Raw genomic sequence first — 15,883 nt, 5'->3', positions numbered from 1 at the left:
GCCATGGGAAGGAATAAAGATAAGAACATAGAATATAGAATATAGAACAGTACAGCACAGAACAGGCCCTTCGGCCCTCGATGTTGTGCTGAGCTTTGTCCGAAACCAAGATCAAGCTATCTCACTCCCTGTCATTGTGGTGTGCTCCATGTGCCTATCCAATAACCGCTTGAAAGTTCCTAAAGTGTCCGACTCCGCTATCTCAACAGGCAGTCCATTCCACACCCTAACCACTCTCTGAGTAAAGAACCTACCTCGGACATCACTCCTATATCTCCCACCCTGAACCTTATAGTTATGCCCCCTTGTAACAGCTACATCCACCAGAGGAAATAGTCTCTTAACGTCCACTCTATCTATCCCCCTCATCATCTTATAAACCTCTATTAATTTGCCTCTCATCCTCCTCCGCTCCAAAGAGAAAAGCCCTAGCTCCCTCAATCTTTCCTCATAAGACCTATCCTCCAAATCAGGCAGCATCCTGGTAAATCTCCTTTGCACCCTTTCCAATGCTTCCACATCCTTCCTGAGGTGACCAGAGCTGCACACAATATTCCAAGTGTGGTCTCACCAGGGTTATGTACAGTTGCAGCATAACACCACGGCTCTTAAACTCAAGCCCCCTGTTAATAAACGCTAACACACTATGGACCTTCTTCACGGCTCTATCCACTTGAGTGGCAACCTTCAGAGATCTGTGGACATGAACCGCAAGATCTCTCTGTTCCTCCACATTCCTCAGAACCCTGCCGTTGACCCTGTAATCTGCATTCAACTTTTTCCTACCAAAATGAATCACCTCGCACTTATCAGGATTAAACTCCATCTGCCATTTTTAGGCCCAGTTCTGCATCCTGTCAATGTCTCTTTTCAGCCTACAACAGCCCTCCACCTCATCCACTACTCCACCAATCTTGGTGTCATCAGCAAATTTACTGACCCACCCTTCAGCCGCCTCCTCCAAGTCATTGATAAAAATCACAAATAGCAGAGGACCCAGCACTGATCCCTCTGGTACACCGCTGGTAACTGGTCTCCAGTCTGAAAATTTTCCATCCATCACCACCCTCTGCCTTCTATGTGATAGCCAGTTACTTATCCAATTGGCCAAATTTCCCTCCATCCCACACCTCCTTACTTTCTTCATAAGCCGACCATGGGGAACCTTATCGAACTCCTTACTAAAAGCCATGTGTACGACATCAACTGCTCTACCTTCATCTACACATTTAGTTACCTCCTCAAAGAATTCAATCAAATTTGTGAGGCAAGGTTTACCCTTCACAAATCCGTGTTGACTATCCCGGATTAAGCTGCATCTTTCCAAATGGTCATAAAACCTATCCTTCAGGACCTTTTCCATTAACTTACCGACCACCGAAGTAAGACTCACCGGCCTATAATTACCAGGGCCATTCCTATTCCCTTTCTTGAACAAAGGAACAACATTTGCCACTCTCCAGTCCTCTGGCACTATCCCCATGGACAGTGAGGACCGAAAGATCAAAGCCAAAGGTTCTGCAATCTCATCCCTTGCCTCCCAAAGAATCCTAGGATATATCCCATCTGGCCCAGGGGACTTGTCGACCCTAAGGTTTTTCAAAATTGCTAATACATCCTTCCTCAGAACATCTACCTCCTCCAGCCTACCTGCCTGTATCACACTCTCATCCTCTAAAGCATGGCCCCTCTCCTTGGTGAACACTGAAGAAAAGTATTCATTCAACGCCTCTCCTATCTCTTCTGACTCCATGCACAAGTTCCCACTACTGTCCTTGACCAGCCCTATTCTCACCCTGGTCATTCTTTTATTTCTCACATAAGAGTAAAAAGCCTTGGGGTTTTCCTTGATCCGACCCGCCAAGGACTTCTCATGCCCCCTCCTAGCTCTCCTGTGCCCTTTTTTTTTTAGTTCATTCCTTGCTACCTTGTAACCCTCAAGCGACCCAACTGCACCTTGTTTTCTCATCCTTACATACGCTTCTTTTTTCCTCTTGACAAGACATTCAACCTCTTTTGTGAACCATGGTTCCCTCACACAGCCATTTTCTCCCTGCCTGACAGGGGCATACCTATCAAGGACATGTAGTATTTGTCCCTTGAACAAGCTCCACTTTTCATTTGTGCCTTTCCCTGACAACTTCTGCTCCCATCTTATGCTCCCTAATTCTTGCCTAATTGCATCATAATTACCCCTCCCCCAATTATAAACCTTGCCCTGCCGTATGGCCCTATCCCTCTCCATTGCAATTGTGAAAGACAATGAATTGTGGTCACTATCTCCAAAGTGCTCTCCCACAAACAAATCTAACACTTGGCCCGGTTCATTACCAAGTACCAAATCCAATGTAGCCCCACCTCTTGTCGGCCTATCCACATATTGTGTCAGGAAACCCTCCTGCACATACTGTACAAAAACTGCCCCATCCGAACTGTTTGACCGATAGAGGTTCCAATCAATATTTGGAAAGTTAAAGTCACCCATGACAACTACCCTCAGACCTCCACACCTATCCATAATCTGCATTGCAATTTCTTCCTCCACAACTCTATTACTATTTAGGGGTCTATAGAAAACTCCTGACAATGTGACCGCTCCTTTCCTATATCTAACTTCAGCCCATTTTACCTCAGTAGGCAGATCCCCTTCGAACTGCCTTTCTGCAGCCATTAAACTATCCTTAATTAATAATGCTACTCCTCCACCTCTTTTACCACCCTCCCTACTCTTACTGAAACATCTATACCCGGGAACTTCCAACAACCATTCCTGTCCCAGTTCTAACCATGTCTCCGTAATGGCCACAACATTGTAGTCCCAAGTACCAATCCACGCTCCAATTTCACCTACCTTATTCCGGATGCTCCTTTCATTGAAGTAAACACACTTCAACCCACCTTCCTGTCTGCCAGTACACTCCTGCGACCTTGATACCCTCCTCAGTAACTCACTACTCTCAACACTGGGTTCTGGACTACAGCTCATTTTCCCACCCCCTGAAAAATTAGTTTAAACCCCCCCCCCCAAAGAGCCGTAGTAAATTTCCCTCCCAGGATATTGGTGCCCCTCTGGTTCAGGTGCAAACCGTCCTGTCTGTACAGGTCCCACCTTCCCCAGAATGTGCTCCAATTATCCATGTAACTAAAACCCTCCCTCCTGCACCATCCCTGCAGCCACGTGTTTATCTGCACTCTCTCCCTGTTCCTCAACTTGTTAGCACATGGCACCAGCAACAAACCAGAGATGACAACATGGTTTGTCTTAGCTCTCAGCTTCCACCCTAGCTCCCTAAATTCCTGTTTTAAATCCCTGTCCCTTCTCTTACCTATGTCATTGGTACCGATGTGTATCACGACTTGTGAATGTTCCCCCTCCCCCTTAAGGATTCTGAAAACACGGTCCGAGACGTCACAGACCCTGGCACCCGGCAGGCAACATACCATCCGTGAGTCTCTTTTGTTGTCACGGAACCGTCTATCTGTCCCTCTAACTATTGAGTCCCCAATAACTATTGCTCGCCTGCTCTCCCCCCTTCCCTTCTGAGTCACAGGGACAGACTCAGTGCTGGAGATCCGGTCACCATGGCTTACGACTGGTAGGCCGTCCCCCTCAACAGTCTCCAAAACGGTATACTTGTTACTGAGGGGAACGACCACAGGGGATCCCTGTACTGACTACTTCCTCTCAGCCCCTCTCACCGTCACCCATCTATCTACATACTTCAGAGTAACTACATCCCTGAAGCTACTATCTATGACCAGCTCTGCCTCCCGAGTGATCCGAAGTTCATCCAGCTTCAGCTCCAGTTCCCTAACGCAGTTTCTGAGGAGCTTGAGATAAGAATATGGATTAACATTACACCTACAAATAAAACTAAAGATTGAAAAGCTTCTCATGTTTCTTCCACTGCATTTCTTTATCAATTAGGAGGGAACAGAACCAGAGAGGATTAACAAAACCTTCAAGGCCTTCTACCAAGAGCTGTACACCTCAGAGCCCCCAACGGGGAAGGCTGGGATGAACCGGTTCCTTGATGGACTGGACATACCAGTCGTGGGAGAGGGCAGAAAACGGGACCACTAGCACTGGGAGAGATCATGGAGAGCATTAGCTCCATGCAGACGGGGAAGGCGCCGGGACCGGACGGATTCCCGGTGGACTTCTACAAACAATTTGCGACAGCGCTGGCCCCGCACCTGCGGGAGATGTTCACAGGCTCGCTAGCTAGGGGCACACTGCCACCCACGTTAGCACAGGCCTCAATCTCGCTGATACCTAAGAAAGACAAAGACCCAACGGAATGTGGGTCATACAGACCCATATCTCTGCTGAACGCAGACGCCAAAACACTGGCCAAAATCCTAGCCAAAAGGCTAGAAGACTGTATACCTGAGGTGGTCACAGAGGACCAGACGGGCTTCGTCAAAGGTAGACAGCTTACCTCGAACATCAGGAGCCTGCTGAATGTGATAATGACCCCCTCCGGGGAGAGAACACAAGAGGTGATCGTCTCCCTGGACGCAGAAAAGGCCTTCGACAGAGTCAAATGGAAATACCTCATAGAGGTACTGGAGCGGTTCTGGCTTGGAACAGGGTTCACCTCGTGGGTAAAGCTCCTATACAACGCTCCCATGGCGAGTGTACGGACCAACAATACCAACTCCCAATACTTCCAGCTGCACAGGGGCACCAGACAAGGATGCCCACTGTCCCCGCTGCTGTTCGCACTAGCAATCGAACCGCTAGCAATCGCGCTCAGGGCAGCAAAAAATTGGAGGGGGATCCGAAGGGGAGGCAGAGAGCACAGAGTCTCACTCTATGCAGATGATCTACTCCTCTACATCTCGGACCCACAAAGCAGCATGGACGGAATCATCGCGCTCCTGAAAGAGTTTGGAGCCTTCTCGGGCTACAAACTCAACATGAGCAAAAGCGAGATCTTCCCAGTACACCCGCAAGGGGGGGGGCAGCACTAAAGGGGCTGCCGTTCAATCAAGCCCGACACAAATTCCGCTACCTGGGGATCCAAATAGCCCATGACTGGAAAGGGATCCACAAATGGAACCTCACCAGCCTGACGGAGGAAGTAAAAAAGGACCTGCAAAGATGGAATACACTCCCACTCTCCCTCGCGGGGAGAGTGCAGGCGATCAAAATGAACGTACTGCCCAGGTTCCTCTTCCTGTTTAGTTCCATTCCGATCTACATCCCCAGGCCTTTTTCAAAGTGCTGGACAAACTTATCATGGTGTTCGTATGGGTGGGTAAAAATGCTAGGATCCCAAAGAAGGTCCTACAAAAAACAAAACCCGGGGGGGGCTAGCCCTCCCGAATCTACAATTCTACCACTGGGCGGCATCAGCCGAGCGAGTAAGGGGATGGATCCAGGAGCCAGAAGCTGAGTGGGTGCGTGTGGAGGAGGCCTCCTGCATGGGGACCTCCCTCCGGGTCCTCGCCACGGCAGCACTCCCATCCCCACCCAAAAAACACTCCAGCAGCCCAGTGGTGACAGCCACCCTCCAATCCTGGAACCAACTGCGGCAGTAATTTGGCCTGACCAAAATGTCGGACAAGGCTCCCATCTGCAACAACCATAGGTTCACACCAGCACTGACTGACGCCACCTTCAAAAGGTGGAGGCAGGACGGGGTGGGGGGGGGGGGGGGGGGGGGGGGCACTGACAGTCAGGGACCTATACATGGACGACAGGGTCGCAACACTGGACGAACTGACAGAGAAATTTCGGCTAGCTGGGGGGAACGAGCTACGGTACCTGCAGCTTAAAAACTTCCTACGAGAGGAGACTAGGACGTACCCACAACCGCCACGACAGACACTACTGGAAGACCTACTGGACGCAAGTATCCTAGAGAAAGGGAACTGTAGTGACATGTATGACCGACTGGTAGAAATGGACGACACCGTACTGGACGCAACAAGAATGAAATGGGAGGACGACCAGGGGATGGAGATAGGGTGGGGACTCTGGAGCGAAGCACTGCATAGGGTCAACTCCACCTCCACGTGCGCAAGGCTCAGCCTGACGCACTAAAAGTGGTACATAGAGCCCACTTAACAAGAAACCGTATGAGTAGGTTCTTCCCGGAGGTGGAGGACAGATGTGAACGGTGCCAAAGAGGCCCGGCCAACCACACACACATGTTCTGGTCTTGCCCCAGACTTGTGGAGTACTGGACAGCCTTCTTCGAGGCTTGTCCAAAGTGGTAGGGGTGAGGGTGGAGCCATGCCCGATAGTGGCGGTCTTCGGGGTTTCAGACCAGTCAGATCTATTCCTGGGGAGGAGGGCGGACGCTCTTGCCTTTGCCTCCCTGATCGCCTGCCGTAGAATCCTGTTTGGCTGGCGGTCAGCAGCACTGCCCAGAGCTGCAGACTGGCTGTCCGACCTCTCAGAATCTCTCCAAATGGAGAAAGTCAAATTCGCCATCCGAGGGTCGGACGATGGCTTCCACAGAACGTGGGAGCCATTCATGCAACTGTTCCGGGACCTGTTTGTGGCCAACGTAGAAGAGGAAGAATAGTCGGGTGGCCAAGAATCAGGGGAAAATGGACTGAAATCGGGGGAAGGTAGCCGGGGGGGGGGGGGGGGGGGGGGGGGGGGGGGGGGGGGGGGGGGGGGGGGGCTACGGGTTCGTTATGGGAGTTTGATGGCTAGCTAAGGCCCAAAACCAAACTGTAAATAAATGCCTATAAACATGTGCCTCGGCCATATTGGGGAATGTAAAATATGTATGCCGGCTAAAGGGGGCGGCCACAGTTGTTATCACGAAGATGCTTACCTGTAAATATACATGTTAATTTTTGCGTGGTTTTTTTTTCTCTCTCTCTAACAATTTGTTATTTGTTCAATATAAAATATGAAAACTCAATAAAAAACATTTTTTAAAATATCAATTAGGAGGGAGCTAATTGTGCGACTTAAACTGCAATTTTTTAAAAATTACTTTCACTTTTAAACGTTTTCCCAATCTCTACACTTTACACACTTTCCCTGATAGCTGCAGACTCATCAGCTCTTTACACACAACCCCTAAGAGCAGGTACTTAACAAACAACCCAATGCTCATTTTATTTTCAGCTTCGGGATGTCTGGCGTGAGCTGCTGCAAAGTGAATGGTATTGGCTCTGGCAGAATGCAGAAATATAGACAGCGTTGAAGAGCAAACACTCCACCCAAGTCAAATGAGAATACGCATAATACAATCAGGAACTCACTTCGATGTTGGACCTACAAGCTAAGTGACTATACTCTTCATTGAAGCTGAAATCTCAGCTCCCGGCAATACAAGGCTGATTGCAGCGCACAACTGTTTGACCGGTAAGTAAACGCTGAAAACTTCACCACAAGGAGTTTTATAAGCTAAAAGTTAAAATCAATCTTTTAAATGTGAGAAATAGATACCCTAAGGTCAGATATGCAGAAGTGGGGGCGGCATGCGGCGCAATGGTTAGCACTGGGACTGCGGCGCTGAGGACCCGGGTTTGAATCCCGGCCCTGGGTCACTGTCCATGTGGAACATAACATAAGAACATAAGAACTAGGAGCAGGAATAGACCATCTGGCCCCTCGAGCCTGCTCCGCCATTCAATGAGATCATGGCTGATCTTTTGTGGACTCAGCTCCACTTTCCGGCCTGAACACCATAACCCTTAATCCCTTTATTGTTCAAAAAACTATCTATCTTTATCTTAAAAACATTTAATGATGGAGACTCTACTGCTTCACTATGCAAGGAATTCCTTAGATTCACAACCCTTTGGGCGAAGACGTTCCTCCTAAACTCAGATCTAAATCTACTTCCCCTTATTTTGAGGCTATGCCCCCTAATTCTGCTTTCACCCACCAGTGGAAACAACCTGCCTGCATCTATCCTATCTATTCCCTTCATAATTTTATATGTTTCTATAAGATCCCCCCTCATCCTTCTAAATTCCAACGAGTACAGTCCCAGTCTACTCAACCTCTCCTCGTAATCCAACCCCTTCAGCTCTGGGATTAACCTAGTGAATCTCCTCTGCACAAACCTCCAGTGCCAGTACGTCCTTTCTCAAGTAAGGAGACCAAAACTGAACACAATACTCCAGGTGTGGACTCACTAACACCTTATACAATTGCAGCAAACCTCCCTAGTCTTAAACTCCATCCCTCTAGCAATGAAGGACAAAATTCCATTCGCCTTCTTAATCACCTGTTGCACCTGTAAACCAACTTTCTGTGACTCATGCACCAGCACACCCAGGTCTCTCTGCACAGCCTCATGCTTTAATATTTTATCATTTAAATAATAATCCCATTTGCACGTTCTCCCCATGTCGGCGTGGGTTTCACCCCCACAACCCAAAGATGTGCAGGGTTGTTGGATTGGCCACGCTAAATTGGCCCTTAATTGGAAAAAAAATAATTGGGTACTCCAAAATTTTAAAAACAAAGATATGCAGAAGTGCTTTTAGTTTTTGCACTATAATATTGCAGGTCGCCTGACTTTAATCATCCAAAATTCTCAAGTCCAGGAAGTATTCCTCTACATTGGAAAATTGCATGTGAATCTACATTTAACAAATGTGAAATAAAAGTGCATTATCCGAGCAAAGTTGTGAAATTCCTCAGGCGGGATTCTCTGTCCTCCCCACATGGATATCAACGGAATTTCCCATTGAATCCACCCTACCCCGCGGGTTTGGGTGCGCCGTCAGCGGGAGCGGAAGGTCCTGCCAGCGTGAGCAGCTAGCGAGTGTGAGGAACTATTGGGTGGGATTCGCCAATCCCGCGGCAGAGTGTCCATGCCGTCGTAAATGCCATCGCGTTCCAGGAGGTTCCTGGTTATAGATGTTTCAATAAGATTAGGACGGGTTGGAAATGGGGTGGGGGGTTACATTGTTAATTAGAGATAGTATAACAGCTGCAGAAAGGCAGTTTGAGGAGGATCTGCCTACTGAGATAGTATGGGTTGAAGTCAGAAATAGGAAAGGAGCCGTCACCTTATTGGGAGTATTCTCTCTCCCCCCCCCCCCCCCCCCCCCCCCCCCCAATAGCAGCAGAGATGTGGAGGAACAGATTGGGAAACAAATTTTGAAAAGGTGCAGAAGTCACAGGGTAGTAGTCACGGGTGACTTCAACTTCCCTAATATTGAGAGTGATAGGTGCGGCAACAGGGCAAGGTTTACAATTGGGGGAGGGGTAAATACGATGCTGTAAGACAAGAATTGAAGTGCATAAATTGGGAACATAGGGTGTCAGGGAAGGACACAATTGAAATGTGGAACTTATTCAAGGAACAGATACTACGTGCCTTGATATGTATGTCCCTGTCAGGCAGGGAAGAGATGGTCGAGTGAGGGAACCATGGTTGACAAGAGAGGTTGAATGTCTTGTTAAGAGGAAGAAGGAGACTTATGTGAGGCTGAGGAAACAAGGTTCAGACAGGACGCTGGAGGGATACAAGATAGCCAGGAGGGAACTGAAGAAAGGGATTAGGAGAGCTAAAAGAGGGCATGAAAAATCTTTGGCAGGTAGGATCAAAGAAAAGCTCAAGACATTTCACACATATGTGAGAAATATGAGAATGACTAGAGCGAGGGTAGATCCAATCAAGGACAGTAGCGGGAGATTGTGGGGTATTGAGTCTGAAGAGATAGGAGAGGTCTTGAACGAGTACTTTTCTTCAGTATTTACGAATGAGAGGGGCATATTGTTGGAGAGGACAGTGTGAAACAGACTGGTAAGCTCGAGGAGATAGTTGTTAGGAAGGAAGATGTGTTGGGCATTTTGAAAAACTTGAGGATAGACAAGCCCCCCCGGGCCTGACGGGATATATCCAAGGATTCTATGGGAAGCAAGAGATGAAATTGCAGAGCCGTTGGCAATGATCTTTTTGTCCTTACTGTCAACAGGGGTGGTACCAGGGGATTGGAGAGAGGCGAATGTCGTGCCCCTGTTCAAAAAAGGGAATTGGGATAACCCTCGGAATTACAGGCCAGATAGTCTTACTTCTGTGGTAGGCAAAGTAATGGAATGGGTACTGAGGGATAGGATTTCTGAGCATCTGGAAAGACACTGCTTGATTAGGGATAGTCAGCATGGATTTGTATGGGGTAGGTCTTGCCTCACAAGTCTTACTGAATTCTTTGAGGAGGTGACCAAGCAAGTGGATGAAGGTAAAGCAGTGGATGTAGTGTACATGGATTTTAGTAAGGCATTTGATAAGGTTCCCCATGGTAGGCTTATGCAGAAAGTAAGGAGGCATGGGATTGTGGGAAACTTGGCCAATTGGATAACGAACTGGCTCACCGATAGAAGTCAGAGAGTGGCAGATGAAAAGTGTGAGGTTGTCCATTTTGGAAGGGCAAATGTGAATGCGAAATACAGGTAGGGTTCTTGGCAATGTAGAGGAGCAGAGAGATCTTGGGGTCTATGTTCATAGATCTTTGAAAGTTGCCACTCAAATGGATAGAGCTGTAAAGAAGGCCTATGGTGTTCTAGCGTTCATTAGCAGAGGGATTGAATTTAAGAGCCGTGAAGTGATGATGCAGCTGTACAAAACCTTGATAAGGCCCCATTTGGAGTACTGAGTGCAGTTCTAGTCGCCTCATTTTAGGAAGGATGTGGAAGCTTTGGAAAAGGTGCAAAGGAGATTTACCAGAATGTTGCCTGGAATGGAGAGTAGGTCTTACGAGGAAAGGTTGAGTGTGCTCGGCCTTTTCTCATTAGAACGGAGAAGGATGAGGGGCGACTTGATAGAGGTTTACAAGATGATCGGGGGGAATAGATAGAGTAGACAGTCAGACGTTTTCCCCGGGTGGAACAAGCTATTACAAGGGGACATAAATTTAAGGTGAATTGTGGAAGATATAGGGTGGATGTCAGAGGTAGGTTCTTTACCCAGAGAGTAGTGAGGGCTGTTTAGCACAGGGCTAAAAAGCTGGCTTTGAAAGAAGACCAAGCAGGCCAGCAGCGCGGTTCGATTCCCGTAACAGCCTCCCCGAACAGGCGCCGGAATGTGGCGACTAGGGGCTTTTCACAGTAACTTCATTGAAGCCTACTCGTGACAATAAGCGATTTTCATTTCATTTCATTTGTTCTTAATCTGGGACAAAAGTTTGGCACAACATCGTGGGCCGATGGGCCTGTTCTGTGCTCTATTTTTCTATGTTCTCTGTTCTAATGTTGTATCACGGATATTTCTGTTCAATTCTTCTGCAGGATCTGGATATCCTTTCCTCTCAATATGGAGTATCTGGGATGGAAAAGAAGATTCCACATTACGTATGTTCTAAGTATCATCATCAGCATATCATTACCAATAACCCAGGGGGCTAATATATTAGTTGTACCTGCTGATGGAAGCCACTGGATCAATATGAGAATCCTAATGGAAGAACTGAAACTACATGGGCACAACATCACTGTGCTTTATTTCTCAACATCTTGGTATGTCAACGACCGGCCTGATCTATATCGAACAATCTTTGTTGAACTGCAGGGAGAACTTGCAAAAACTAGAAGTCAAGATATCACACAAGATTTAATACAAAAGTCATTGGATATTTTACAGCATTGTTCAACAACATGGGCCTTTGTTAAGTGCCAATATGAACTAATGACTTCTATCCACAGGGCTCATAATTATCTGCAAAATCTTAGCCACGTAGTTTTTCAAAATAAGAACTTGTTATTCCAACTTGAAAATGCGCAATTTGACTTAGTACTTGCAGATCCTGTTTTTCCTGTAGGTCCACTACTTGCTTATTATTTCAAACTGCCTTTGGTGTATAATGTTCGCTGGCTCTCCAGTGGAGAAGCCCATTTTCTCTTTGCCCCATCACCACTGTCATACGTTCCAGTGCTTGAGTCAAGATTGACAGATAAAATGAGTTTTCTCCAAAGAACTAAAAACATAATCATAAATCTTCTTCAAAGATCTGCCTCAGCATTTTTAATTCATCCCATGTACAATGAAGTCTGCCATCAGTATCTGGGCCCAGACACAGATATTGAGATGATTCTCCTGAGGGCAGATGTGTGGCTGATGAGGGTTGATTTTATATTTGAATTCCCGAGACCCACCATGCCAAACATTGTTTACATTGGGGATTCCAGTGTAAACCATCCAAACCTCTCGCAGCAGAGTTTGAAGAGTTTGTCCAATCCTCAGGGGAACATGGGATTATTGCGATGTCTCTGGGGACATTTATAAGCTCTCTGCCAATGCAGATTACAATGAAAATAGCAGAGGGTCTTTCTCAAGTACCTCAGAAAGTTATTTGGAAACACGATGGAAAGATCCCTCCCAACTTAGGAAATAATACGCTAATAGCAAAATGGATCCCTCAGAATGACCTTCTAGGGCACCCCAAGACACGAGCATTCATTTCCCATGGTGGCACCAATGGAATTTATGAAGCCATCTATCATGGGGTGCCAGTAGTTGGCATCCCTCTGTTTTATGACCAGTTTGACAATATGCTTAGACTTGAAAACCGAGATGCAGCACAAGTGTTAAATATTGCAAAGTTGCTGTCATCAGATCTATTGCAGACAATTAATGAGGTCATAAATAATGCGTCCTATCGGGATAACATGCAGAAACTCTCTGCTCTCCACAGGGATCAACCAGAGTCTCCATTGGAGAGAGCCATTTTCTGGATTGAGTATGTTGCTCGACACAAAGGTGCAGCACATTTACGCTCAGAATCTTACCGACTCCCCTGGTATGCTTACTATTGTGTAGATGTGATATTTTTCCTGCTGTCTCTGTTCCTCATTGCCACGATGCTAACTGTTCTACTTTTGAAGAAGGTTTACAATGCTGCTCGGAGAAAAAAAGAAAAAACTCAGTAAGAGGACAAGCCAGCCTCACCAAAATCAATCACATTATAAATCTTATGCATTTCATACAGAAATGAAATAAGCAGAGTGAGCCATTTAAAAATAAAATTCCAATTAAGGGGAAATTTAGCGTGGCCAATCCACCTACCCTGCACATCATTGGGTTGCGGGGGGTGAGACACACGCAGACACGGGGAGTAGAGTTGAAGGATGCGGGTAACTGTGATTATCAGAACTAAACTCAGATAGGATGGTGTCATTTACTGACAGGCAGATATCACTCCAGCTGAGCACCAATTGCCGTATTACCACATGTCAGGCATCCAAGTGACTTATGCAATCACTTCCTTCATTTGGTAGTTTTGAATGTATGATAGGTGTAAGACCTCAAAGACGCTGCTGTGAACTCCATTTAGTGCCGGAATAAATGTTATATTTATACATTTATATGTATATAAAAGTGTTATATAAATCGGAAAAACAAGGGTATCAGCAATTTTGCCAAAGTCTGTGAATTCAGAAAAATGTCATTATGAGAAATATTTTTCAAAACATAGTGAGGATAGCGAGGACAAAGTGTCTTTACACAGTGTCTGTTTCCGATCAATGGTCAAAACTGGAAACATTCGGCTTGTCAAGGTGCAGGGTCATGTTCGTTGAATAAGCAAACTCACACTGACTACAATTATGTAAATCAATAGTAGGTAAAAGTCTTAATAAAGTAATGTTCATGTACAATGTGTCTGTCTTTGACCATTTTGACAAGTAGAGGTTAACCTTTTCAAGCATGCGGCCTAATTAGGGATTGATAGTATAATTTTGTCTAGTTGACGCAAGGCAGTTCAACTGTGCCAAATGTAGGCAAGTATTTTGGATTTGGATTTGTTTATTGTCACATGTGCTGAGGTACAGTGAAAAGTATTTTTCTGCGAGCAGCTCAAACAGATCATTGAGTACATGAAAATAAAATAAAAAGAAAGTACGTAAAAGGGCAACACAAGGTACACAATGTAAGTACATAGACACCGGCATTGGGTGAAGCATACAGGAGTGTCGTATTTATCAGGTCAGTCCATGAGGGGGTCATTTAGGAGTCTAGTAACTGCGGGGAAGAAGCTGTTTTTGAATCTGCTTGTGGTGCTCTCAGACATTCGTATCTCCTGCCTGATGGAAGAAGTTGGAAGAGCGAGTAAGCCAGGAGGGAGGGGTCTTTGATTATGCTGCCCGCTTTCCCCAGGCAGCAGGAGGTGTAGATAGAGTCAATGGTCAATGGATGGGAGACTGGTTCGTTGTAGTGGTTTTGAGAAGTTGTCTGGTATGCCTTCATTAAAGTGATAACAATTCCTTGACTGGAATTTTGTATGGTAAAAATCTGAAAGGAGGTGATTGTCAAGAAGATAGTTTACGGCTGCACTGTTGACCAATCAGGTTATTTTGGGGGCGTTGTTCTGTAAGGCAGTTTTAACTGTTGTCACTTTAATCTTGCCTACTTAAGTCCTTTTCTTCTGTTTAATAATTCCGGGGGGGGGGGGGGGGGGGGGCTGATTGATGGTTTACTTCGACTATTTCTTATGTTCCTTTTACATGTAGTTACTGTTACAATAATAATATTCATAGTTATAATAATCTTCATAATTGTCACAAGTAGTCACAGCACCAAGGTCCCAGGTTCGATCCCGGCTCTGAGTCACTGTTTGTGTGAAGTTTGCACATTCTCCCCACGTTGAGGTGGATTGGCCATGCTAAATTCCCCCTTAATTGGAAAAAATGAATTGGGCACTCCAAATTAATTTTTTTTAAATTATTGCAACGAGTAGGCTTACATTAACACTGCACTGAAGTTACTGTGAAAATCTCCGAGTCGCCACTCTCCGACGCCTGTTCGGGTACACAGAGGGAGGATTAAGAATGTCCAAATTACCTACAGAAAGCCTGATATTTTTTAAGGCTTTTTCAGAGTTTTGTTAGCCTCCCATTCCTTCTCCACAGCTGTGGTGCCCTGGCCCCACTTGAAAATAATTGTACTAATTCACGCTGATGACACTTTCTTCTAAGATTGGCAGGGCATCACGGAGGAGTGTTCAACCCGTTAATGAGATTAAAATCCATGCAAATGACGGTTTTCTATGGAGCCACTGCCGTGGGCGCAAACCTTGATATCGCCACCAGTGAGGGACTGGAGCACAATTCGCCGCCCAATAGTGATTTTCGTTTCCGGTGTCGCGAAGTGGAGAATCTAGCCCCAGGTCATTGTGAAATGGAGTACACTTCGCAATTCAATGAGTGTTTAACTTTTTAAATGCTGTGACTGTGAAAGACACACACTGGCAGGGTGCCTTGCAAGCTTTTAAAATAAAAGGAAATATACGTATTGTTCTTAACACCTAATCAAAGTAAAATAATAAAAATGCTCCAACTCTCATGTACACGTGTATTCAAGTTTTCACACCTGTGCACAAAACGAAGTTGCAAAGTGGGGAGGGTAGGTTAAATAGTTTAACAGCTCAAAAAAGTCAGTTGCGTACAGATTTTGCAGCTTGATGACTTGGATGACTTAAAACTGCACCTGATAGGCTTTCTGAATTCTATTACATAAAATTTAATGATGTTGACAAATGATTTCTATCTTTTTCCTGAAGTCATCAGCTGCTATGTTGGTTGTTTAAACCACTTCGTGTGGACTATGGTTGGTTGAACAAAAGACCACGCTGAAGCTTGTAGGATGGATGGAGCAAGTGAAGTACCCATTCGGGGTCCTTCTTCTTCTGCATCTCATCTGCTCCAGCTCTGACTGGCCTGAAGGAAAGCCAATTTCTTAAAACACAAAATAACGTTAGTTGGCTCATCACATGATCTCTCACCAACTGTCGAGTTATCCGAATATGGTCATAGCAAGTTGATTCCAGAGCCATAGATTGGACATAATTAGATTATGGCTAAAGGAGTTTGTTCTCAGCCAATGATTCATCATCTTTTCTGTAAATGTTTCAGCTAATGGCCCATTCAAACTCTTCTAAAGTGATAGTCTCTGCTGGGTCC

The 15,883-nt window shown here is 45.9% G+C and overlaps 1 protein-coding gene across 1 annotated transcript; it reads left to right on the top strand.

Annotated features, from left to right (window-relative positions):
* Positions 1-7,116: 7,116 nt before the first annotated feature.
* On the top strand, positions 7,117-13,576 carry LOC119975065 (UDP-glucuronosyltransferase 2A2-like). The gene is given in 3 exon segments (XM_038814562.1): positions 7,117-7,336; positions 11,219-12,102; positions 12,105-13,576. Coding segments are annotated over 2 exon segments (1,611 nt in total). The 5' UTR covers positions 7,117-7,336; positions 11,219-11,243; the 3' UTR covers positions 12,857-13,576.
* The last annotated feature ends 2,307 nt before the right edge of the window (positions 13,577-15,883 follow it).

This window comes from Scyliorhinus canicula, chromosome 12 (genome assembly GCF_902713615.1).
Source record: "Scyliorhinus canicula chromosome 12, sScyCan1.1, whole genome shotgun sequence".
Lineage (NCBI taxonomy): Eukaryota > Metazoa > Chordata > Chondrichthyes > Carcharhiniformes > Scyliorhinidae > Scyliorhinus > Scyliorhinus canicula.
The sequence above is the reverse complement of the archived record's forward strand: the minus strand, read 5'-3'. Positions and strand labels throughout refer to the sequence as shown.